General features: G+C 36.5%; 2 protein-coding genes across 5 annotated transcripts in view; one reads left to right on the forward strand and one right to left on the reverse strand.

Moving 5' to 3' along the window:
• The window catches only part of COG5 (component of oligomeric golgi complex 5), a 275,728-nt gene that overhangs the window by 174,498 nt on the left and 73,588 nt on the right, over positions 1-27,642 (reverse strand). The window lies entirely within an intron of this gene.
• On the forward strand, positions 21,488-27,535 carry GPR22 (G protein-coupled receptor 22). 2 transcript variants are annotated; one of them, XM_027123912.1, is made up of 3 exons: positions 21,488-21,988; positions 22,937-23,866; positions 25,610-27,246. In XM_027123912.1, exon 3 carries the CDS (start codon positions 25,635-25,637, stop codon positions 26,934-26,936), a length of 1,302 nt encoding a protein of 433 aa, XP_026979713.1. In that variant the 5' UTR covers positions 21,488-21,988; positions 22,937-23,866; positions 25,610-25,634; the 3' UTR covers positions 26,937-27,246. The 2 variants fall into 2 exon arrangements, with proteins under 2 accessions (XP_026979713.1, XP_026979714.1); XM_027123913.1 differs by lacking the exon at positions 21,488-21,988 and having other exon boundaries at positions 22,757-23,963; positions 25,610-27,535.

A 27,642-nucleotide genomic window follows, 5' to 3' on the forward strand; every position in this document is an offset into this window, starting at 1 on the left:
GTATACATGTCAATCCCTATCTCCCAATTCATCCCATCCCGCCTTCCCCCTTCTCTGGTATCCATACGTCCGTTCTCTATGTCTGTGTCTCTATTTCTGTTTGGAGGTGCAATAATCTTATTGAGGCCCTAAGAATAAAAATAAGAATGGTGAAGTAGAAAAAGAGAAGAAACTTGGTTCTTTGACATTATCCATAGATCCTTTACACTACCCCTGAACTACTACATGAGAAAGATGCATCTGTTACTTTTTTAAAAAAATATTTTATTACTTTAATGTATTTTTTTAAATTTATGCCTGCGCTGAGTCTTCGTTGCTGCATGCGGGCTTTCTCTAGTTGCAGCGAGCAGGGGTGCTTTCTCTAGTTGCACGGGCTTCTTGTTGCGGTGGCTTCTCTTGTTGCGGAGCACGGGCTCTAGGCACACGGGCTTCAGTAGTTGTGGCTCTCAGGATCTAGAGCGCAGGCTCAGAGTAGTTGTGGCGCATGGGCTTAGTTGCTCCGCGGCATGTGGGATCTTCCCAGACCAGGGCTCAAACCCGTGTCCCCTGCATTGGCAACCAGATTCTCAACCACTGCGCCACCAGGGAAGCCCTGCATCTGTTACTTTTAAGCCATGGAATGGTAGGGTTTATGTTACCCACAGCTAAACAAAGTGTTGATACAAGGTACTTATAAATAATTGTAACTATTATTTAAGTACTTAAAAAGAAAATACCATAAGAGGAAATATAATTTAGATTAGCGAGTCACAAACTGTATGCAGAAAACAAATTTATACCTTCTTATTCCAACCGAAACCTGGCTCTCCTCCCATTTGTTTATAGATATTCCTAATCAGATTAAGGATGTCCCCTACTATTTCTTGCTACCGTAAGTTTTTATTTTAAAAAGATGTGAATATATTGAATAGTTTTTCTCCATCTATATAGAATGTTTTGTCATTTAAATTGTCAATGTAATTAACTGACTTTTCTAACACTGAATTAAAATCTCAGTCCTCAAACTCCACTTTCCCCTGATGCTGCGTCCTTTTTAAACACTGCTAGATGCCTCACTATTCCCCCTCTCACTCCCCTCTCAAAGTCACGGTTTCCAAGATTTCTACCCCAAGAACAGAGTTTCCCAGGTTATCAAGTACCCATAAGTAAGTCCTCCAACACAGGCAGAACATTGTTCCTTTCCTTTATCCACAAGGTTTCCAGAAAATTGAGGCTTACAGAGGCTTATAGTGGTGAGACCAGAGAAAATGCCATTCTGAACGCAGGCATTGACTAAATCACCATGGTGGTAACAGACTGGAAATTATGAGGCACAGGAGCATGGATGAGAGTATAGTCAGAATGGGCTGTACTTTACCAGTATCTGAAAAACTGAGCAAAAGAGGAAGTTCTGGGCCAAAATGATTTCAAAATGAAATAGGTTGGAAACAAGGAAGAGATGGAAAGGGGAGGAGGAAGAGGGGCAGAAAGACGAGGGAGTGGGGAGGAAGAGAGCAGGGGTCTAAGTTTGGTAAAGTGAAGTGCAAAGGGGAGAGACTATGGATGAGGAAACGAGAAAAGAGGCCTCTGCTCTTGCTGGGAAAGAGCTCAGTTTCTAGGGTCATTACCATCCAAACACTATTGATCCCAAATTTATATTCTCAGCCCCAATCTCCCCCATGAATTTCCTGACTAAATCATCTCCTCTTGGGTAGCTAAAAGGTATTCTAAATTTAATATGTCTAAAATGAATTATTATTTTCCCCATAAACCTGCTCCGTCCTCAGTATTCTCCATATCAGTAAATAACACCACATACGTATTTACTTATCAAACCGCCCCATACAACATTCTTGTAATCTCCTTGAGAGCAAAAATTTGGCTGTGGCATCCCTAGTACTTAGGGCAATATCTAAGACAAGGGAGAACTTCAATAAATACTTGTTTGAATTAATTCTGGTAAGTCTTAATTCTGAACTCTTCCACAGAAATCAGTAAAAGAATTAAAACTTCTGGCAGCTACAAGACAGATTAGTTTTAGTTCTTCCTTCTTCTTTTGTTTAAAAGAAACAAAGAGGAGTACGTGTATTTATATCCACAGTATGAAGCAAAGAGGAAAACGGGGTAGAAAAGTAGGAAGAAAATAGAAGTTTTTGGACTTCTCTGGTGGTGCAGTGGTTAAGAGTCCACCTGCCAATGCAGGGTTCAAGCCCTGGCCCAGGAAGATCCCACATGCTGCGGAGCAACTAAGCCCGTGCCCCACAACTACTGAGCCTGCACTCTAGAGCCCATGAGCCACAGCTACTGAAGCCCACGCACCACAACTACTGAAGCCCATGCTCCGAGAGCCCGTGCTCTGCAACAAGAGAAGCCACCGCAATGACAAGCCCGTGCACCACAAAGAAGAGTAGCCCCCGCTCACCGCAACTAGAGAAAAGCCCATGGGCAGTAACGAAGACCCAAAACAGCCCCCCTACCCAAAAAAAGAAAAGAAAACAAAGTTTCCCTTATTAAGTAGACACATACACATACACACACACACACACACACACACACACAAAGTGACAAATATATTTGTAGCCATTATCATGACAGATGAGCCAAGAAGTGCTTTAACAAGATTACAGTCTTATACCACACAACTAGAGAGGAGACTCACCATGCAAACACTTCATTCAAAGCAGATTCTGGTGAGAAGAGAAAACCCAGGGCTAAAACTAAGAGGGCTTTTCCATTAAGGAGGAGAAAAGATTTACCCACAGGGAACTGAAGAGTGCCAGAATGCTACCTCATTTTCTTCTATCATCCCTAGGTTTAGAGCAACCATCTATTTCACAGTTCTTCCTGATCCGTCCTGTTAACCTCCAAATGACCAGATGAATGGATCTTAGGTAGTGCTTAGTTGTTAATAAAGAGAATATTACCAGTCAACGCACCTATTTTCCAACACCAAACTGATTTCCTCAAAGTTCTAAGTGACAGCTTACATGAAATTCAGCATACCCCCTTCTTTTTAGTCCCATCCCTCACTCCATCTTCGAGATATGACGCTTCTAATTCTGAGCCTTTCAGAATTCCGTGGGTTGACATGCTTCTTCCTGGCTTCACCCTTTGCAGGTATTTACGTTTCCACCTTACACACTTTAATAATTCAATTACCCCTCACCTATCTGCTTTTCATATTCCAAAACTCTTTATTCTCTCAGCTACTATCTCTTTTTGCATTCTTTGGCCTTGTGAGTTTATACCTTTTTAGCCCTTTACCGTCATTTTAGTGAATTTTAAGGAGGCAGAAATAAAGGTGCACATTCAATCCACTATATTTAACCAGTAATCTAGAGCTTACATTTTAGTCAAACCACCATAGTAACTACTCCCCTCTAACCCTAAATGTTTGCACCTTCGCAATTTCCAAAATCCCAGTAAAATCCTGTCTTTAGTGTTAACTACACACATCTTTTCTACTCTCCCAAACTGTAAATAATTTATCTTCTGAATTTTCACGGAGTATTACTTGCATTTCTTCTGGCATTTACTTAAACCATATGTGCTAAATTTTAATGACTAATGCTGAAAAATCTCCCCCACTGCCCAAAGTTATTTACTCCTTAAAAGATTTTAAATTCCATCAATCAGGGCTTTATTTAGTAAAATAAGTGAACTTTTAAAAACTCAAAATACTCCTCAAAATTATAAGCCTACAGTTAGTTATATTAATTTAATAAGATTCCTTCCTTCTATACCAAACTATGACCCATGAACTGAGTAAATGGGATATCCGGTAGGTAGGGAAAGGAAATTTTGCACAATTTCAAGGACTAGCCATCTGGTCTCTGAAAAAGGAATAAGCAGGACACGGATGGTTTAGAATCTCTTCTGACTCCATCTGGGAAAGGTTCTTCACTTTTAAGGGCTCATGTATTAAACTGAGCCCATCCAGATAATCCAGGATAATCTTCCCATCCCAAGGTTCATAATCTTACTCAAATTTGCAAAGTCTCTTTTACTACATAATGTAATGTATTCACAGGTTTTGGGAAATACAACATGAACGTCTTTAGGGGGCTATTATTCTGCCTACCACATCCCCAGAAACAGTGTAATTTAATAACTGTTTGTGGTTTTAAACTTTTAGCTAACTTATTACACAGCAGGTAACAGACATAAAGTGCCCTGAAATTATTAACCAGTATATATCATTACATATAAGGTGTTCAATATATCATGTATTTATATACACACATATACACCTGGTCAGGCATTATGCTAAACACTTTTTCATATATTATTTCACTAAATTTTGTCAATAATCATATATTATCTACAAAATGAAAGCCCTAGTAATTGGTAGAGTTAGATTAAACCCCAGTTATTTCAAATCTAAACGTTATTTATGACACCTATTTCTCTTTCTCTTTTATAAAGGTTTGAATTCAAGCATTTCAAGAAACAGATTTTTATTCTAAAGTTTTCAAAAATAATTTTCCACAAATTTATTTTATTCCGACAGCGCTCCCCCAAAACATGAAATGCTTTATAACTGCACTTGACAACTGAAATTACTTCTCCATTGAAAGGGTCATATGAAAATTAGGCTTACACCAGTGTTCCCTTGATCTCAGTGCCTGTGCATGCCAAGGTGTCATCAGCTACTACTTCTGGGCTAGATCCTAAGGTCACTTTTCAACCTTCTCTTATTTGAAGTCTCAACAACAGCTAACAACATTGACTACTTCTACCATTAAAACTCTATCTTGGGGGCTTCCCTGGTGGTGCAATGGTTAGGAACCACCTGCCAATGCAGCGGACACTGGTTCAAGCCCTGGTCCAGGAAGATCCCACATGCTGTGGAGCAACTAAGCCCGTGCACCACAACTACTGAGCCTGCGCTCTAGAGCCCACGAGCCATAACTACTGAGCCCGTGTGCCACAACTACTGAAGCCCGCACACCTAGAGCCTGTGCTCTGCAACAAGAGAAGCCACCGCAACGAGAAGCCCATGCACCGCAGTGAAGAGTGGCCCCCACTCGCCGCAGCTAGGGAGGGCCTGCATGCAGCAATGGAGTCCCAACGCAGCCAAAAATAAATAAATAGATTTATTAAAAAAAAACTCTATCTTGGGACTTCCCTGGAGGTCCAATGGTTAGGACTCTGCACGCCCACAGCCAAGGGCCGATGTTCAATCCCTGGTTGGGAAACTAAGATCCCACAAGTCATGCGGCATGGCCAAAAAAATAATAAATACATACATACATAAAACTCTCTCTTTTCTTTTCTTCCATCATAGCATACCCTCCCACTCTCCAGCTATTGCCTCTGTTTCCTCTGTGGTCTTCTCTTCCTATACCAACCCCTTACATATTATAATTTCTCAGGGGTTAGTCCTACTTCCACTCCCTTTGGGGGATCCAGCTCCATACTTCTTCATATTCAATCACCATCTATATGTGGAGATAACTTTCAGATCTGTATCTTGTGCCCCTTTTTTTCTCCTGGGCTTCAAATCCACATACATGGTTCCCTATTAGATAACTACACTTGGGTGTCCGACAAGCATCTCAAATTCAATATGTCCCAATGTACACTTAAAATCACCCCTCACAAAACCAAGAGTCATAACTCACTTAGTAGCCCTATTACCCAACTAACTTGTCAAGATAGCCCTACTCCTCCCACCAAATCTCAATGCTTCTATATCTCCTTAAAATGTATCCTACTACTTTGTTCCATCCTCAATACTCCAATAATTCTTACTACCATCAACTCTTGCCTAATATACTAGGTTTCCTTGTCTCTGATTACACTCCCAACCTTCTAATCCATTTGACATTGCATCAAAAATCCAAGTCTGATCATGTTATTCTCTTACTCAAAGGCCTTTACTGGAGTCATCATTGCTCCCCTGTAAAAGTGCAGATTCATGGCTTGCATGACCATTTACTCTCTGGCCTTATCTCTCACAACTTCCCTGTTCTCTTCCTTTGTCTTCTCTTCCTCTAACTTCTTCTAGGAAAGGCTGTCTCTTTTGTCTGGTATACTTTCACCAATCTGGACCAGTAACCATTCCCTTGATCTGGCTAATACCTGAACATCATTCATATCTCAGCCTATCTACTTCCTCTGGAAAGCTTTCTCTAATCATCTCCCTCTAAATTACTGCCCCTGTTATGACTCCCAGCACCTCATACTTGACCTTTAGCACTGCACTTACTCTATAGTGCCACAGTGTATTTATTTGTCTGTCTCTCTTACTAAACTACAAACTTGTTATTTATCAGTTTCCCTAGCACTTTATGTACTATCTGACACACAGAATGTACTAAATAATATTTGTTAAATGATTGAGTGATCAGACTTTCCTATGGTGATTTTGATATTATTCAAAATGACCTCCTGGGGCTTCCCTGGTGGTGCAGTGATTAAGAATATGGTTGCCAATGCAGGGGACGTGGGTTCGAGCCCTGGTCCGGGAAGATCCCACATGCCAAGGAGCAACTAAGCCCACGCGCCACAACTACTGAGCCTGTGCTCTAGAGCCCGTGAGCCACAACTACTGAAGCCTGCACGCCTAGAGCCCGTGCTCTGCAACAAGAGAAGCCACCGCAATAAGAAGCCCACGCACCACAACGAAGAGTAGCCCCGGCTCACCACAACTACAGAAAGCCCACACGCAGCAACGAAGACCCAATGCAGCCAAAAATAAATAAATAAAATAAATTTATTAAAAAAAAAAAAAATAACCTCCTGAACAACCTAAAAGTAAGAATTACAGCTGAAAGTACAAGAGTAAAACCTCTCATATTAATATAGTACATTCAAAAGATATAAATGATAAAAACTTTAACAATTCCCTAGTTTTTAAATATGACTGTTAAGAAAGTTACTACAGGGCTTCCCTGGTGGCGCAGTGGTTGAGAGTCCGCCTGCCGATGCAGGGGACACGGGTTCGTGCCCCGGTCCGGGAAGATCCCACATGCTGCGGAGCGGCTGGCCCTGTGAGCCACGGCTGCTGAGCCTGCGCGTCCGGAGCCTGTGCTCCACAACGGGAGAGGCCACAACAGTGAGAGGCCCGCGTACCGCAAAAAAAAAAAAAAAAAGAAAAGAAAAGAAAAGAAAGTTACGACATATAATATCATTAATGAAAATCAGACAAATATAAAGAACTAGGCAGAATGAGACCGGGTAGGTGGGCAGGGCCAGGCTCACATATTAACTAAATGACTCCCTGAACATCAGCAACTACAACGTGTGTTTCATACACTTGTCTCAATAAATAAACAAATCAGTGTAAGTCAAGGAATCTTCCAAGACAAGTGAAACACATTTAAAACCTGAAGTGTTAAGTCATCTAATGTTTTCACAGAGCAATTTTCCCCAGGTAACACAAGTCATATAATGAACATGTGATGTTCAAAAAAAGAGCGTAACAGCACAGCATAAATTTTGATTCTACTAGTGTAAGAGCTCATCTGTGACTCAACAGATTTAAATATCTGACATATCTATTATGATACCAATAAATTTATGTTTCTTTATTCTAGGCTCAAATACTCTCAAATCCAAGTGTAATGTCAAACATGCATTTTAAAAATATTACTGTACTATAAATCCTCTCAGGTCACTCAACACTTTTCTTCAATTTTTATAACTGAGTTATATTTACATATCTAAAACATCCAACTTAAAGCAAATTTTAGAAATTTACTCAAATTGATAAAATGCTCATAAACACTGCTATTGTATATCCATCAAAAAGGGGGGGGGGGGACTTCCTGGTGGCACAGTGGTTAAGAATCCACCTGCCAATGCAGGGGACGCAGGTTTGAGCCCTGTTCTGGGAAGATCCCACATGCCACAGAGCAACTAAGCACTTGTACCACAACTACTGAGCCTGAGCTCCAGAGCCCATGAGCCACAACTACTGAGCCCGCGTGCCTAGAGCTCGTGCACCACAAGAGAAGCCACCACAACAAAGAGTAGCCCCCGCTCGCCACAACTAGAGAAAGCCCGTGTGCAGCAATGAAGACCCAATGCAGCCAAAAATAAATAAATAAATAAATTTATTTTTAAAAAAAAAAAGAGAGGGAGGGAGAGGAAAATTCAAGAGTAAAAGACCATTGTAAAAATAATCAAATAAGACAAAAGCAAGGAATTAAAATTCAAAAGACAAAAAGCATTGCCAAATTGTAGTATATATGACTGAAAAAGATTAATCAATGAATAACTGCATCTAACAAATATAAAGTCTTAATACAGAGTATAAATAACTACTCTATGAGGTAGCCACTTAAGACAACAAACTAACATAAATACAGTCCTTGAAAGCTTAAGATAATTTCAAATTTGAATTTAACTCAGAAAATGACATGAAATTTGAAAAGTAAAATCTACAGATGGAAGTCTAGTACTGTGTGTTTTACCTCTGGAGTTGCAGGCTGAACCACGATTCTATTCTTACATTACAAATCTGTTGTGTGGGGAGCGGGGGAGGAATAACTGTGTTACAGAAAAGAGGATAGAACAAATTGTTGTAAGAACATGTAGTTTTTAAATGTGTCTTTATTCTTTACAAGTAATCTTATTCTTTAAGGTTTATTTTTTTATATAAAAGGACTCATCCATATTTAAAACACCTAATGCCCTTCATGTTTCTTAGTATGAGAATGATCCAGAAGTCACTGCTAATTAACTCACATTATAGCTTTTTTAAAACCCACAGTATCATAAGAAAAATGAGGAAGGGATTCTTCTGCATGTTTTCTTTCCCTACCATAAACCAGAAACACCAATGCAAGCCACTACCAAGAAGACGAGAGAAGACAGACTGGTGGGGACAGCAGCTGTGTTGAATCTCAGAAAGGACATGCGTTGGCAGATTTGTGAGGTGATGCTTGCAACACAATGTGCCTAGATCTAGTCTGATTTCAAAATTTTTTTTACTTTAAAAAAAATTCTGTACTTGATGTTTTGCTTTTTAGAGAACTATATCCCTACCCATAACAGAACATTTTTGCCTGAGATGTTCTAATTCATTAGTCTTATTATGTTGTCATGGGAGGGATGGGGGAGGAGCTATTAATTTACAAAATGAAGAAAAACATGGCCAAAATCAACTCAGAAATGAGTATGTATCCCAAAAATACCTTATATCTATATACTTTATTACAGTTTAAAAGCAATTTTTTAATATTTGCAATTTAAATTCAACTAAAAGTACCTAAGATAAACTATTCCAGTGGTTTGGAGTTTTTCCTTAAAAATCAACATTTTAAGATATCGTAAATATAAAATTCAAAACAGCAGTATAAGTAGCAAATATGCACATATTGATAGAATACAGTTGGAAGAACAAGGGAAGATAATATATATGAGTGCAAAATGGAACAAGGTATAAATGAACTTGCAAGAGGATGAAACAGGAATCCACATAGTAGGTTTAGGCTTAAATGAAAGAATATGTATACATCCTTCACTTGACACAGAATGAAGGGTAGACAAGCAACTGAAGATCTAGATAGGCTTTTACATGGGATATATAGGGAGCAAGAAGTTGACAAAGTTCAAGCCTCTGTTTTTTCAATGAAGAAGTAAGAAGTAAGGTCTTCTGGTAAAAATGAGAGAGAGGGGAAGATTGCTTGAACAAAGTTGTGATGGTCTATGTCTAGGGTGATCAAACTAAGGCCCATGGGCCAAACATTCATGCTAAGAATGGTTTTCACATCTTTAAAGAGTCAGCAAGGAGGGAATTCCCTGGTGGTCCAGTGGTTAATTAAGATTTGGCGCTTTCACTGCCATGGGCCCGGGTTGGATCCCTGGTCAGGGAACTAAGATCCCACAAGCCACGAGGCCAAAGAAAAAAAGAGTCAGCAAGGAAAAAAAGAAGAAAATGTGATACAGACTGTATGTGGTCCCAAACGCCTAAAATATTTACCATCTGGCCCTTTACAGAAAAAGTCAGTCAATCCCTAGTCTATCAAATAGCACCTGTGAGAGGGGAGAAATGACTAGACGTTAGAAAACATAAATTTGCAAAAGCATCAACCTCAGTAAGCACCAGTGTTATCCTTTTCTCCAACAGGGAGAAAATTAACAGAGACACAAAAGAAAACAGTGCAGGGCAGATAACTTAAATGGAAGGAATCTGAATTACATAATACAAAATATTACCAGCCTATAATTAGACTGTAACTTAAGAAACTAGGCATAAAAAGTAAAATCAAATATTTTAATAATTTTAAGACCATGATAAGAGGAATGCCACAAGATGGTTCATAATCAACTGCTAAAAGAAACTCAATGATAATTTTTACAACAAATTTGGAACTTCTGCTTCCAACCTAAAAGAGTAATTAGTACAGTGCTTACCCTAGCAACTAGAAAACTGGACAAAATTTATGAAAATACCATTTTCAGATACTGGACAACAGCAAATAAAGACTGTGATCCCTGAAAAACAAATGAAGTGAAATCTATAATTATCCAGGCTTTCTGCCTAAATACACTTTCCCCTACAACACAAGAGAAAACTCTAGTGAAGCACAATGGTCTGGATGAGTTGAAGGGATGAATGTGAATTAAGGAAGGCTGAGGCAGCCAGAAGCTGAGGCAGAAAAAAGTAAGCTAAGCAGAGACACAATTCCAGAAATTTCTATATAGGGTTTCTTGAATATTAAAAGGAATATTATGTTATGAATACATATGTAAGACTTAAAGAGGCCAGGCAAAGAACTACCAGAAAGCCTGCAAACTGATCAACTCTAGGAGCTCACAGAGAGAGCACTGCAAGATGTTCCAGCTTGGAAAGCTGGAATGAAGACACATCATTGAACACAGGGGAATTCATTACATATCTATGAAGGATTATGCCTTAATGGTAAGGCTAAACTAGTCTCAGAGGAAAGGTTCCTATAAAACTGACTCAATACAGCTTAAAAGCAAACCTCAAAAGAATCAAGCTGATCCACAAGTAACCTGACTACCTAAATGAACAAAATACAACGTCCACTAAAAGAAGACAACAAAATCCATTTACAGTGTTCAAACACAATGGCCAGTATCCAATCAAAAATTATTAGAAATACAAAGATGCAAAAAAAAGATGAAATTAAGTGATAAAGATTTTAAAATATCTATTATAATTATGTCCACAGATTTAAAGAAAAATATGAACACAATGAAGAGAAAATGGAACTATAAAAATTGATCAAATAAAACTTTTAGAGCTGAGGGACTTCCCTGGTGGTCCAGTGGCTAAGACGCCACGCTCCCAATGCAGGGGGCCCGGGTTTGATCCCTGGTCAGGGAACCAGATCCCATATGCCGCAACTAAGAGTTTGCATGCTGCAACTAAAGACCCCACATGCCACAACTAAAAGATCCCACATGCTGCAACTGAAGACCCCAAATGCCGCAACTAAAAGATCCTGCATTCTGCAACGAAGATCCCGCACACAGCAACGAAGATCCTGCGTGCCGCAACTAAGACCCGGCACAGCCAAATAAATTAATTAATTAAATAAATATTTTTTTAAAACTTTGGAGCTGAAAAAAACAGTATTTGAACTGAAAAATTCACTGGAAGCACTCAATACAGATCAGACACTACAAAAGAGAAGACTGATGAACATAAAACCAGAGCCAAACTAAAGGTACAAAATATAAGCGAACAGAGACTTAATGATACATGGGACAATACCAAAAGCCAAAAATACATGTTATCAGAGTCCCAGAAGAAGAGGAAAGATGTGAAAAAGAAAAAGTACTTAAAGAATGGATTTTTTTCAAATTTGATGAGAAAAAACAAACAACAAATTGAAGCAGCAGCAGCAACAACACAAACCCAAGAATATAAGTGAGCCCAAAGGAAGGTAAACACAAAGAAACCACACCAATGTAAACCATAATGAAACTATGGAAACGATGAAATAAAAATCTTAAAAATGGCCAGAGGGAAAAAAGACAAATTATATAGCAATGAACAAAGGTTAAGATCCATCAGAGACCTCTCATCAGAAACTATCCCTACAGAAAACAACAAAATAGTTTTTAAATGACAAAAGAAAAAAGTCAATATAGTTCTCTATATACAGTGAAAATAAGTCAAAAATGGAGACACAAGGAAAACATCTTTGACAAAAGCAGAAAGAACTTGTTGCCAGAAAGCCTGTACTACAAAAAAAAAAAAAAAAGTCAAAGTTCTTCAGATTGAAGGAAAATAATACCAGAATCTCTGATGTACAAAAAGAAATAGTGTCAGAAATTATAAATCTATGCATAAATATAAAATTTTTATCTTTAAAATTTATTTAAAAGATAATTGGCTGTTTAAAACAAAAACAGTAATGATCTATTAAAAAGTTTACAACATAAGTGAAAGTAAACTCTTAAAAAAAGAAAAAACAGCACGAAAGATGGAAGAGGGCCAAAGAAAGTGATATTATAGTAAGTATCTAACATTATATGTGATATGATCTATTACTTGTAAAAAACAAAAAAACTGTTTTAAGTTAAACATGTATATCATAAAATCTAAAACAACCACTAAAATAAGAAATTTAAAAGATATAGCTAATAAGTCAATAGACTACTTACTATTCCATTTTATTTAATCATTAATTACTAAAAATAGTAATTTTTCCTATTCCATCATTTGTAATAGTAAAAATGGAATAGCAGAAGTTACTTAATCCAAAAGAAGGTAGAAAAGGAAGGAAAAATGAAAAAGAACACATAAAACAAATAATATGCCAAGTGGAGGACTTAAACCTAATCACATGGAAAATTATATTAAATGTGAATGTTCTGCACTCCAATTAAAAGAGAGAAATCTGAATGGAAGAAAAGCAAAAACAAACTATTACTATCCACAGAAAACACACCACACCTTAAAAAATAAAGACACAGAAGAGTTGAAAATATATATGATGTAAAGCATATCAAAACAAACCTGGAGTAACTACATTGATATCAGACAAAGCAGACATCAGAACAAGCAGTTATTATTAGGGATGAAGACATATAATTCATAACGCTCTTAAATGTTCATGAATTCAATAAAAATACATGATGCAAAAACTGGAAAAAGTGAAAGGAGAAATAGATAAATTCAGAATTATAGTTGGGAACTTCGTATCTCCTCTTTCAGTAAAAAGTTACCTTCAGTAAAAGGCTAATAATACAAATAAACAGAAAATCAGTAAGGCAAGAAAAGACTTGAACTGTATTATCAATCAAATTGACCTATTTGACATTTATAGAACACTATGCCCAACAATGGGATAAAACACATTATTTTCAAGAGTACATGGAACATTCACTAAGACAGACCATATTCTGGGCCATTACACAAACCAAAACAGATTTTTTAAAACTGAAATTGTACAAAGTATGTTCTCTGATCGTGATGGAAATTTGAAATCACTAACAAAAAAAATTTTTTTTAATCACCAAATATTTGGAAATTGAAAAACTTACTTTTAAATAACCCATGTGTCAACAAAGAAATACAATGGAAATTAGAAAATTAGAGAACATACTGAGTGATTACAAATATTTGACAAAAAGAGATTTAAAGTTGTTAAATAAACTTTCACCAAAGTAGTAGAAGGAAGGAAATACTAAAGAGCAGAAATCAATAAAACAGAAAAAGAACTATAAGAACACTATTCATTAAGACCAATGAAACCAAAAGCTGGTTATTGAAAAGATTAACAAAACTGATAAACCTCTAGGCAAAGTGACCAAGAAAAAAGAAGATACATATTTCCAATATCAGTAATGAAAGGGAAGGTATCAGTACAATCCTGCTAATATTTGAATATAATGACAAAATGTTAAAAATAAATTAATGCCAATAAATTTGGCAAATTAAATGATATAACAATTTACTTGAAAGATACTTATCACCAAAACAGACAGAAGAAAAATAAAAAATCTGAATCTATTAAATTACTTGAATTTATAATTAAAAGCTTTAACAACATAAAACCTTGTGGCTCACTCATCTTCTCTAGTGAATTCTATCAAACAGTTAAGGAAGGACCAGTACCGATCTTACACAAATGTTTTTAAAACTAAAGGAAGAAGAAACATTTTCAACTCATTATGAATCTGACATTATTGCCCTGATTCGAAAACCAGACCAAAAAAAAAAAAAGCAATAAAAGAAAATGACAAACCAATATCCCTCATGAACATATAGGCAAAATACTTCATCAAAATAACTGCAAATAAAATCATGCAATATCTAAAAGGGTAAACTACTATGACCAAGTAGGGTCATGAATTTAATCTATATTATCAAGGTAAATAGCTGCCAGGAGACCTGAGGTTACAGGGCAACCAACCAACCCAAACTCTAAAGAAAAACAGGTACCTTGAAGGACAAATGGGGGCATGAGCACTTGAGTACCTGGGGAAGACAATCCTGGACACCAGGAAGAATAATTCAGCTAAAATTGTTAATGAATTCCTAAAGGCTGAGTTTGTGCTAGCAAGAAAATATAGAACCCATGGAGGCCACAAACACAAGGGAAGGCATACCCATTCACAGGTTCTTCAGAGACCTCACCAGGTTTGCGCGCGCGTGCACACGTGCGCGCGCGCGCGCACACACACACACACACACACACACACACACACACAAAGACCAGGTGCAGAGTGAGAGGTCTGAGAAAGCATCCCTCATGCTTGGGGATGAGAAGAGCAACCACTGAGAGGAAGGCATGAAGTTCAGCCTGGATCCTTTCTACCATCTCTAATGCATGGGAGAATAAAAGTCTAAAACCACTGAGGGAAGTGCAACAAACCCTCTGATTTTCTGAACATTGTTGAAAACCCATTCGAGCTATGAAAAGGAAGCAGCAAAAAACCCTATATGCCTAGGGGAGGAAAAGGAATTCCAGTACAAGTGGAAGTGAGTGACACACATTGAGAAGTTCCCTTTCCTAAAACTTAGAACACCACGGTTACCCAGTCTACTATAGTGGGTATCTTGCTGTTTTTGATAATGGATCCAAGTGGAAATGGGAGCAATTGGGATGTACAGGCTTGAGTGACACAAACTGACCGGTGGCTGCGATTTGGTCCATACTTTGCAGCCCCAAAGAGAGATGTTTTTAACCTGTCTTCCAACTGGTACACCTGAAGGCTATGCTATAGGCAACAGCCCAAGACTCAGTAAAAATACAACAACGTTAATCAAGAGTATTGCTCAGAGCTATGAGGATGGAACAGAGGGATCACATCCACTCTCGGTTTTCTGGAGCTGGCACTGAGACTGAACAGCTGCAGCAGCACAATGGATACCATCAGCTTATAACTTGGCCGAACTATCAGTCAACCAGGTCTAGGTATTCACAGGAACTTCTGTGCATCAAGGACCCCAGTGAACCAGTGGTTTGCTTCAGGTGATGGAATGAAAGAAAAGGTTTCCCCCAAAAGGGTTCACTTCCATCCCTTCATGCAAAACCAAGATTACACTAAGGCGAGGCCAGCTGCACCCTTGAATAAACCATTTTCATTTGTTCATTTGACCTTCAATGAAGCCTATTGGGCCCTTTCCTTGTTAGTTGTCAAGTCCAAGTGACATCAGGCCAGAGAGTCACAAGGCACCTATGGGTCAGGTGACTGGTTTTAACAAGACCGTAGCAGTAGGCCTGTTCAAAAGAGGTGCACTTGGCAGCTGGATCAGGCAGGTGGCACTGCTGTGCTAAGAAATGGCCTGAGCACTTTAGCAGCCGCAAAGTCTTTATTTAACTAAAGCTGTGTTTTCTTCTTTCCTCCTGGGATGGTACATTGTGCTAGATCACCGGGGAGGGGACATGCAGGAGCCCGTGAATGGGGCAATCTCCTGTTAATTTATAAACCTTCACAACATAAGCATGTAAAAAACATCAATACCAAATACACATTTGCCAGGGGAAGCCAGAAGAACAGTACATGAATAAGCCCAGAGGCTCCACCCACACTTTAGCTTTTCTTGAATTTGAGTGCCACCCACCGTCCACCCCCCCGCAGGAACACAAACTAAGGACTTTCACACACACATACAAGGGACTAGCCAGCAGACGACGTTATTTTCTGACCAGGAGCGTGGGGCGTAGAGTAGTGGGGGACTGGCTTGTAGAAGAGGGCTGAGGTGGTGGGAGGCTTTTCTCCTGCTGGTTCCTCGCCCCGCGGTCAGTGCCGCTTCCTCCCACATGCCTCCAAACTCCTCTGAGCCCCTGGGCCTAGGGGCTGTTGAGCTGCCCACGTGCGTGCTGCAACAGCTCCACCCTGCAGTCCGGTGCCTTCGGCCTCCCTGCCACCTACTGTGCTTTCTCCCCACAGGACCAGGTTGGAGGGTGCTTGGGCACCTCTATCCAACAGAGCTAAAAAAGTTTGAATTTCTCCCCTCTCCTTGCGCTCCCCTGCCATACTTGGCTTTTATTTTAAGCAGCTGAGGTTAGATCAGAGAGGGAGAGGAATCACAGGGCACAAAGGGAAAAAGAAGCTCTGCACCAATAAGCAAGACTTTGCAGCTACATCCAATTTCAAGCGGCTGCCTACTTGGATTCAACAAATGAACTTATAACGTATTAAGTCCATCCAAAGCTCTGTATCCTCATTGCTGAACGCCTTTTATTTTAGCTCCGGGGAGCCCTTGATTCAGTAGCTACAGTCATACTGCCTTCTATGGAGGCCCAGAGGCTTGCTGCCTCACAGATGTAATTACATTATTTCTTCCTATAGCCTGGAGCCTGAGCAACAACCATAGTACCATTTGGGCAGCTTCATTTAACTGCTTAGCCTCTAAGACCTCATTAACACGTAAGTCAGTAAAAGATCTACTAGCCCACCACTTAAACAAGAGCATTTGCTATTGCATTTCATGCTCTCTAAACCAGCCCACAAGGGCCCTTGTCTTCTCTTTTGTAGGAAGCCATGTATTAGTCAACATGTCTTTGTTGCCAATATTGTCAGAAATCGTGAAGGGTCTAGGATTTTACCCTATTTGCAGGCTATGAAGCTAGCTTGTTTCTGTCATGTATACTGGCAGAAGACACAGCAAGCAGTATGAGAGATCATGTCACTTTGACAGTTCACTTTCCTATCCAAGTCCTCCTGGCAGAGGGACCTGCTTGGATACTCTGGATACAGTAGGTTTGCATCACAGCCAAAGAACACTGTGCTGGACAATTTACCATTTTTATAACAAGCAGAAGCAAGTCTGCTCTTTGGGGAGTTATTATTGCATCCCTCCAAGTGGCTAGCTTCCAACACAACCCTGAGAAATGGACCAGGTAAAGAACAGTCAGGTCTTTTCATTCTTAGCATGCCCAGCAATCCCCAGCATGCCCTAGGACCTTCAGGGATGCTCAGGGCCCATGGCAGAATGCTTCTCCCAACACACTTTTATCAAATCTAATACCAGAGGTCCTACACAGTAGCATAAGGCAAGAAAAGAAATAAAAGTTACACATGGTTCAAGAAGTAAACTGTCTCTATTTGCAGACAACGTTAACTGTCTGTACAGAAAATACCATGGTATTCACAAAAAAAGTTCCCAAGACTAATATACGAGTTTAGTGAAGTTGCAGGATACAAGGTCAATATACAAAAAATAATTGTATCAATATTTCTCTCTACTAAAAATAAACAAGGATAATAAATAAGCAAAGGACTCATAACAGCACATAAGAAGGGATTTGCCATAGCTTTGTTAAATATTAATCTAGTTAATCAGCTGACTTGGTTTCAGAACACAGAAATGAATTTGATCCTGCATAATAACCTACAATAGAAGAATTATAAGAAAAATGAAGCAGCAACAGAAAGAGAAACCAATGTGGGAAAAAAAAGCATAAACATGTGTGTGTAATTCTTTGATGGAAATATGAGAAAAACATCAACAAAATCCGTAATATTTAAAAATGCAAAAAGGGGTATAAGGCAGTCAAAAGAGCATGCCAGAAAATTAGGGTCATGGGTCGTAATAATTTGGACAAGGGCCCCAAACAACATGCCAACAGTAGGACAACAGACGGAGATTAAGTAGTAATAGTCACAGGGTCCAAAATCGAGGTTTAGATGAGAAAAAAGGAAAGAAATGCCATGTATTCATTGCTGTAATAGATGCTGGCAAATGACTTACAATCACATACTGTAAAAAATAAAAATGAAAAATTTTAAATGCCCAACTTAGGTGAGATAGGGAAGGATGGGGAAGAATGCTGGAGTTTTTCGGTTAAGACATACAATTCTGATGCATGTACTTTATCCAATTATAATCAGTTTTCAATTATCCTCTTTTATAGATAATGAATCACCAATACTGTTGACTCTCTACTACCCTGGCTACTCCCCACTTGAGGGAGGTTTCAGCAGATGGTCCATTTCTATTTTTCTGGTAAAACATTTGTTGTGATAGAAATTTAAAGTTGAGAAGCCAAATGAAATTTTTGAATTGGCTTTAAACTGAAATAATCCTTTCTACCTTGGCCTCTAGTATCAGAGAGAGTTGAGAGTTAGCTATGTTAAGTATTCACTGAAAAAGTACTCTTGAAGCAATACAATTTAAAAAGTGATTTTTCAGCAATTAGAAACTGCTTTCGCATATATACTTTGCAAATAGTTTCAAAGCACTGTCAGTTGTGGTTAATTCCAATATTTCACAAAGTTGAGGTTTTTTTATTTACAAATTCAAAATCATCAAAAATTCTGTAGCATTAGAGCCAGACACAAGCTAGATAAGAATGATCTGATAAGAACAGTAAATTTAAATGTGAACAGTAAATTACTCTCTCATACTCAAAGTTGTCCAAACTTAAGGAGGCAAATATATAAAATTAAAAGTCAAGGACTCCCATATCAGGAATTTTAGTTCCTAAACTAAATAAAACTCAAAATGTTTTTAACTTAAAGAAAAACACAGCTTGTGAAGAGGGATTTTAATAGAGATATGTGAGTGTTAGATTCACATCTGTTGCTTAGTTATTATTAGGAAACTTAAACTGCTTTCCCAGGTTATTATTAACGAATTAATAAGTAATCTATAAAATGATTTTGTAACATTTGGTTTTAAATCACTAATTACAGCATTTTTCAAAATTAGTGTCCTATATGAATACAAAATATATTAAATGCAAAATTGTGAAAATCTGTTGCTATGGAAGTAAGAATCTGTAAATTCTGATGTTTATAATTTGATATTAATTTTTTTCATGAAAAGAATATAATCTGATTCTCACTCAAGGGGTTTAGATATCTTCTTCTTTGTTAAAAACAAAGGAATTTAGAATTATCCTGCTAAGAGATCAAAGAACCTTATAATCATCAAACCAATTTGTGGTTTTAAAAAAGAAAATTATAGGGGAGTTCCCTGGTAGTACTTAGGATTCGGGGATTTCACTGCCATGGCCCAGGTTCAGCCTCTGGTCGGGGAACTGAGACCCTGCAAACTGCGTGGCACGACCAAAAAATAAAATAAGAAAGAAAAAGAAAAATATACTAAGCATTGTATGCAGTAAGAAGTAACCATTATTTGTAATATCTTGTGTATCCCTAACCACAAGTCACAGGGAATAAAAGGTGTTGTCTAGACCTGAACTTTCTTGCTGTCATTATGTCTTACAGAGATCCCAGAATTTATTTTTTCAAAACAGTCTGAGTATAACTTGGAAATACTGTCTCACAGAGAGCTAAACAAAACACAGAAATATAACATCAATTTAAAAAGTCAAAGCTATATCGTGACCCAGAGAATGCTTGACTTATCAAAAGTCATGTAACTAATAAGTAGTGACTGAACCCAAATCATCCAATTTTAAGTCAAAACTACCCTCAGAATTTTCCAAAGAGAGAGGGCCAGCTATATATAGTTAGAAGGGGGTTTGCAGACTTCTAACTTACCTAGACTGACTAACTTACCTACACCTTCTCATGTCATTAAACTTCTCTTTGCCTTTGTTTCCTCTACTTCATGGTGATATTTTGACAATAAATGTAAGCAAATACTTGAATTCTTTGGGAGAAAAGCACTATATGTATTTCACTATGTTAATAACTTCTCGTCTCTACCACAAGTTTCAACTGATATCTTTACTTTTAGTTTTAAGCTGCAAACAACACTATATGTGTGCATGTGCACACCTTTCAGCATGGCTGGCATTCTAAGATCCTTTTCTCCAATTTTCAAAATGCATGAAAAGTAGCACAATATTTTAATTTTTATCATTATCAAAGCCCTGCCACCCAAAGCTCTGCAGAAAACTGTAGAAATTCACAGCAAAATTTTCCACCACATTACTCTCAACTTCTGTGGAAATGCAACTCACAGCTCATATACTATTCAGCCAGCCCCCTGTGCAGCTTAAACATTAGCAGTGGAAGATTAAAATGTATACTGATTTTCAAAATTATAAACAGTAACTTCAATTACAAACTAAAAACCTAGCACATATTTTAAAAAATGCACATCACTAACATTCCTAAAATAACGGAAATAGGTAATCAATATTCTAATAATTCAGTGATTTGCAATGACTTCTGTTTTGTTAAGAGATATAGAATCCAGCCACTTTATATACTCAAGTCTAAGAAAAAGGTTTCCTCAATGTGTTCCTCAATATTGAAAATAGAAAATTATTCATAAGTAACCAAAATTAACAGAAATTTAAATTTAAAGTAATATTTTGTTATCTACACCATTGTTTTTAATTCTTTTGACAGCATATCTTAAAATAATTTAGCTTTGTAACTTATGAAGACATGTAATTAACTTCCTTTTTCCTTTACCAATATATTTACCCAATAACATTAGCATACAGCATTGGAGTATAGCAATCCACTAAAAGTACCCATGTTAAAAACAGAAACAGCAGTTGAAATAAAATATGATGGCACATGATCGGTACATATCTACTGAGCACGGGTTACCAGAGGTGAAGACTGAATAGTAATATCAAAAGTAATGCACATGATTAAATCTTTTCATACTGAGACTCTACTAATAGCAGTGGAATTAAAAAAAAATTGTAGGGTGTAATCACCTTAAATCAAGCTTTATTAATATTTTGAATGAATGAATGAATACCTGAATGAATGACTACTGCAGTCATAATAATATTTAACACCTTGAGATGTTCACAACAATTTGGAATACACAGAGAAGATGACCTGAATACAAACAAACTAGTTGAAATTCAATGTGGTTCACAGTAAAGATGCAGTGCCCTTCTATTTGTAGAACAAAGAATCTCAACAAAAAAACATACATACAACTAAAATATTTTCAAGTGCAATTATCCGAGGCTTTAAAAAGAATATATACATTTTACTATGTAATTCTTTCTTGCCCCCCCCCAACACCACCACCCTATATCTTTTTAATGTTTGGCAAAAGTGAACAACAAACCAGAATACGCATTTTTTTAAAGACTAATTTACTCCTGTTCTATTTAAGAGCAACACACAACCACTTATAACTACAGCCTTTTAAAAAAGCATCCTTATATAAAACAGTGGGGGGGGAATCCCTGCTATACATATGAAGCACAATTTAAGCCCAATACAACTGACCAATCAAAATTAGTGAATGCACTGCATCTCTCTGCAGTGGAGAGAAGCCACAAGGTAGGCTGTCATTCTGCAAAAGCTGCCCAGAACAGGCTTTCCTCTGAAAAGCAGTGCCATTCCTTTTTAGAAAGACTGAATCTAAGTGCTGTCTCTGGAGACAAGAAGCCTTCAGTATGTTAAATTACTTTCATTATGTATTTTCAGATGCTTATTGATTCCACAGTAGGAAGAGTGAGAGACTGCAGCAGCCTCCAAGCAGCACTACATGTTCCATACATTAGCAGTACTGCTGAAACAATGGCACAGTACAGACACACATTTTCACTAAGGTCTTTTTCGAAGAGGTGTTTATGACCCTCTTCCCCCAGTCCTCTACTAACCAGTGAACAAAATGAATCAATCAAAACTGGAAATGCTTCAACTACATCAAGAATTTATCAAATCTTTAGCAGAGGTAAGATGTGTTCCTTATTATAGTATTCAGCTGCTTTTGAACCAGCATAGTGGGGTAAAATTACTTTGAAAAATTTCAGCCTAAATTTTAAGAGTTTATTTGCTTAATTCTACTTATTGCTAAACATGTATCTTTTAGATCTATTTATTTTAAGACATGATATGTTTTAAATGTATTTTTTTAGGATGCAATGTTAAATACAAAGAATATTCTTTGTTGAATCACTATGAAGATAGATATCAGCTTTTTAAGTCACTTCAGATATACTGAATATCCTTAATTTCATCACTAGTCTTTCTGAAGTGTTCAAAAAATGCTTATATTTCTTGAAAGAATCAGTTTTACTATTTAGCTATTATTTATTACTCAATTTTAGGTTTATTATTGGGCATGCTCATTGAAAATTATTTAATTTGCAGTCACCTTTTACATCACACCCTTTACATTTCAATTACATGAACAGTTCATCGATGGAAATTTATAGTGTTTTATCATGGAATCTGTTTTAATCAGTTAAAATTCAAACCATGTGCTGATAAGCAAGCGACAATATTTTACAGCAGGGAATACTTTAAAATTTATTATAAAGATAAGAGGGAATGACAGTATGTTTAATGTATGCTAATTGCTCATAATCTCTGAAAATACAGGTTAACTTCTAAAATGAGAGCAGAAATTGGTTTAAAAAATACAGCTTTTCTTTCATGGTAATATTTGTAATGTTAACTCTATTACTAAATATTATACTTACAGTCTTTGTTAGGAAAAGAGAATATTTAAAGAAACCGTTAAATTTATGCATAACTATGGCTCTAATAATACAGTTTGCTTACTTTGATAAAAAATACTGTGTATGGTGTTAAATAAACACAACTAAAGTAACTTCCAATTAATAGGAAATTATTAGGAACCCTATTCCTTAACCATTTTTTTTTTCTTTTTCACAAGGGCCCAAAGCAGCTAATTCAGTATTTACAACTGACAATATGAAGAATGCATCTGACCCATCACCTCCCTAGCTGTCTGAACCACAAACTGCAGGATATTCTTGCAACAATGATTTTAAGACGTTAAGGAGTTAAAACCAGAGAATATAGGTCTACGTTACTGCTGGGATATAACACATCGACAGTAACCATCCTAAGAAGATGCTATATAAAACAGCCACAAAATGAAAATATAACTGTAAAAGCCTGAAAACAAAATGGTGAGCATTTTTAAAGGGGGAGTTTATAATTTAACATACCAAAATTGTGGAGCCACCAATTCTTGAAGAAACAATGAAACATGGATTGCCAAGAGAATGATATACATTACCAGCAAGCTAAATGAAGCTTTAGCAAGTATTTTTCTGCGCTAAATATTCAGATGTTCGTATCAATTGATATTACTAAAGGATTTTTCCATCTGAGTTTTATGACCAATTATGTATCCTCTTCTAATGAAAACAAACCAAATTAAATAGCAGATGGTTTTTATCAAGAGAACATGGACTGGACTTATAACCAAGTTATGTGACCAAGAAATCATTTCAAAATAATGAGGACTGCTATAGAAACAGATTTACATTTGTAACAAAAGGATGTCTAAGTACATTTTAGAAGCTAGAAACCTTATGTTTCTTTTGTTTTCACATGTTCTGGAAAATAAAGAGACATCATCACATATTCTCTCAAAGGGAAACAATTCCTATCATTTGAGGAAGTTTCTCTCGGTCGTGACTTTTTAAGGCAAAACAAACACAAGTATTTTGTACTGGTCTTTAGAAATTCATCAGCCAACTAAATCTCACAATTCATGCAGTTGAAGTACTGGAGAGAAAAATGAAAGAATTCCTACAAGACATGAAATAAAACACAGCTACTTCACTGTTGTCAGGTAAAAATTCATGTCCAAATCTGTTAATGACATCATGTATCATATTGTGAAAAACTGCTATAGTGAGCCAAAAGGCCCATAAGGCAACAGCAAACAGGTAGGTCAGAAGATGCATGCACCCCACGACACTGTTTAACATTTACAAGAGAAAAGAATCTTGCTCTAGAGTAGATGCATTTTCCTTAATTATCATCTAAATTGACACTCCTGCTTTATTTAATTCTAAATCTAACTGATGTGACAAAGACCTGATGTTTAATCTGTCAGTTCAGAAAATTTGGCACACTTTAAAATTTTCCATTTTTATAGGATTTCAATGCTGGCTAAGACCTTCACTTACTCAAATATATGCCTTTGGTAAGCTCAAAAGAAATTAATAATGTTAGCATTTGTGTTTCTGAAACACTACCTTTAAAATAATATGCATAAATAAAACTATATTCTAAAACTTGTCAAAGGTTACATCAAGTGAAAGGCTAACATGAGTTCTGAAAATTATTAGCTTTTATAATTTGTTATGATTTTGCAGGCAAAATGCTGTACTTGAAATGTGAAATATAGTTGGTTGTATGATTTTATATTTTAACTAAATATACTAATTACTAACATTTTAGCCCAGCAAATCAGACATTATTTTTATAAATTACTCTAAACTTCTATATATTAAAACATAGATATACATGAATTAGCAAGAGTTTGGTTTTTTTCTTTTAATTTTCCTCAAAATGATATACACTGGGTGATTTACACAAAAGGTTTCACAGGAAATGTGTAACTTTAATAGATTCCTCAGAAAATGGGCTTCAGACACTCCTTTTCCCTAAAATTTCATTTTTTGCTTTAAAAATTCTGTTTAATAAAATCAACTGATGCATTCTTTTAAACCACCTTAAAAATGGCTATTTCTTAATATGATATTAAATTTCAATTTTCTCCTTCTACAAGATATGAAAGGGTGTGGTCACAAAATAAATCATTCATTCATTAAGAGTGATTAGTGCTCTTTTACTAAGGTCTGTGGTGTTTTACTTCAAAATAATGTCCTTTTTTTTCCAATTTTTATAAGTTTGATTGTTATAAAGTTCAGTGAGCACTTTCACTGAGAAATATGAAATATTTATCATTTGCCTACTTCAGTGGGAAATAACTCCAGATAACCCCAAACACACTGTTGACTGCTGAATATGAATTTCAATCAAGAACACGGACAAAGTGGTTTAAAACAAACTAGTGCTCTGTGTCATTTGTCATTTTAAGTAAACATTTGTCCTGTTCATTTGAAATCTCATGGGAATAATTATACCTACACTAATTGTGCTACAACATGTTAAAATAGCGTTTATTTTCCACCTACTCACAACATTTTAAAATGAAATCTTAAAACACTGGGCTAAAATTAGTTTTGCATACTGGGTAGTTTTATTATACAAAAATATACTGTATCTCAAATAATAACCTTGAAAAACCCAAATAAGGAAAACCTTTTTAGTTTAGTAAACAATTTTGAACTATATAGGAGCAATCCCCAGTACAGTTATTTCTTCAAATGGGGAACCCAATTTCCTTTTACATCAAAACAATGCAAACCTTGATGTTTTCTAATTCTACATTTTCCATTAATAGTTTATAAATTTAAAAATTAAACTAAGTACACAATAAAAAATTTTTTTTACAAAGAACACAGGTTTTGTACGTCATTTAAATTGCCAAATATCAAATAGTTTATTCTATTTCACTTTCTAGGGAAAAAACCAACTGCTCCAAAAGAATGTGTTTTTCTCCCATTCTGGAAATCAACATGCAGTCTGAATCTAACATTACAGTGCGAGATGACATTGATGACATCAACACCAATATGTACCAACCACTATCATATCCATTAAGCTTTCAAGTGTCTCTCACCGGATTTCTTATGTTAGAAATTGTGTTGGGACTTGGCAGCAACCTCACCGTATTGGTACTTTACTGCATGAAATCCAACTTAATCAACTCTGTCAGTAACATTATTACGATGAATCTTCATGTACTTGATGTAATCATTTGTGTGGGATGTATTCCTCTAACTATAGTTATTCTTCTGCTTTCACTGGAGAGTAACACTGCTCTCATCTGCTGTTTCCATGAGGCCTGTGTATCTTTTACAAGTGTCTCAACAGCAATCAACGTTTTTGCTATCACTTTGGACAGATATGACATCTCTGTAAAGCCTGCAAACCGAATTCTGACAATGGGCAGAGCTGTAATGCTAATGATATCCATTTGGATTTTTTCATTTTTCTCATTCCTGATTCCCTTTATTGAGGTAAATTTTTTCAGCCTTCAAAGTGGAAATACATGGGAAAACAAGACACTTCTGTGTGTCAGTACGAATGAATACTACACTGAACTGGGAATGTATTATCACCTGCTAGTACAGATCCCAATATTCTTTTTCACTGTCATAGTAATGTTAATTACATACAGCAAAATACTTCAGGCCCTCAATATTCGAATAGGCACAAGATTCTCAACAGGGCAGAAGAAGAAAGCAAGAAAGAAAAAGACGATTTCTCTAACCACACAACACGAGACTACAGACATGTCACAAAGCAGTGGTGGGAGAAATGTAGTCTTTGGTGTTAGAACTTCAGTCTCTGTAATAATTGCCCTCCGGCGAGCTATGAAACGACACCGTGAACGACGAGAAAGGCAAAAGAGGGTCTTCAAAATGTCTTTATTGATTATTTCTACATTTCTTCTCTGCTGGACACCAATTTCTGTTTTAAATACCACCATTTTATGTTTAGGCCCAAGTGACCTTTTAGTAAAATTAAGGTTGTGTTTTCTAGTCATGGGTTATGGAACAACTATATTTCATCCTCTATTATATGCATTTACTAGACAAAAATTTCAAAAGGTCTTGAAAAGTAAAATGAAAAAGCGAGTTGTTTCCATAGTAGAAGCTGATCCCATGCCTAATAATGCTGTAATACACAACTCTTGGATAGATCCTAAAAGAAACAAAAAAATTACCTTTGAAGATAGTGAAATTAGAGAAAAATGTTTAGTACCTCAGGTTGTCACAGACTAGGGAAAAGGCTAAGTTTCACCAAACCCACACTCAGAAGTTTTAAATTTAAACTGTAAAAAATTACTGCCAAATATAAGAAAAACATTTTAAGTACTGGTTATGTTGTAAATTTTCAATGTAAATGTCAAGATTAGATTAGGTCATATATATTCAATTTCTTCATTACTTAATGTATTTGTTGCATGGCAGTTTGTTAAGGTAATATCATGTGTATATTTTGTCAATATTATGTCCAACAGAAGATATTTATGTAAGTCATATTTTCTAAAGAATAAATACATAGCCTTAAAACACTGTATAACTTTAAAATATAACTGACACAGGTATCCTTGCTCTTTTTTTTTATAAAGTGTATTGTTTCTAAGCCACAAACTATATCTATATGTTAACAACTGGAATAGCATTTTAACATAAAAAGCAAAATTATGGGCTCCAAGCAACCAAAATGACCCAGGATTTTCTATACCACTATATTATGTTTTCTAGCATAGTCTACTTGCTATAATATTTGATTCATCAAAAATAATGAACTATATATGAAACTTTATCCTTTTTGGAATGTAGGAAACTGTAGGATTTATCAGGATTTTAAAATTCAAGAACCAAAAAACAAACAACCGTGTATATGCACATCAAGATAGGGAAACTTCTGAAATTCAAGTTTATTATGAAAAAGAGACTGATTTTCTAAGATCAAGGGCACTAT

The sequence above is a fragment of the Aethalodelphis obliquidens genome, unplaced genomic scaffold, assembly GCF_003676395.1.
Source record: "Aethalodelphis obliquidens isolate GAN/ISIS:26980383/991018 unplaced genomic scaffold, ASM367639v1 scaffold27, whole genome shotgun sequence".
Lineage (NCBI taxonomy): Eukaryota > Metazoa > Chordata > Mammalia > Artiodactyla > Delphinidae > Aethalodelphis > Aethalodelphis obliquidens.

Bases quoted from the DNA above. Each gene is read 5' to 3' on its own strand.
- GPR22 (XM_027123912.1), top strand. From the start codon at position 25,635: ATGTGTTTTTCTCCCATTCTGGAAATCAACATGCAGTCTGAATCTAAC.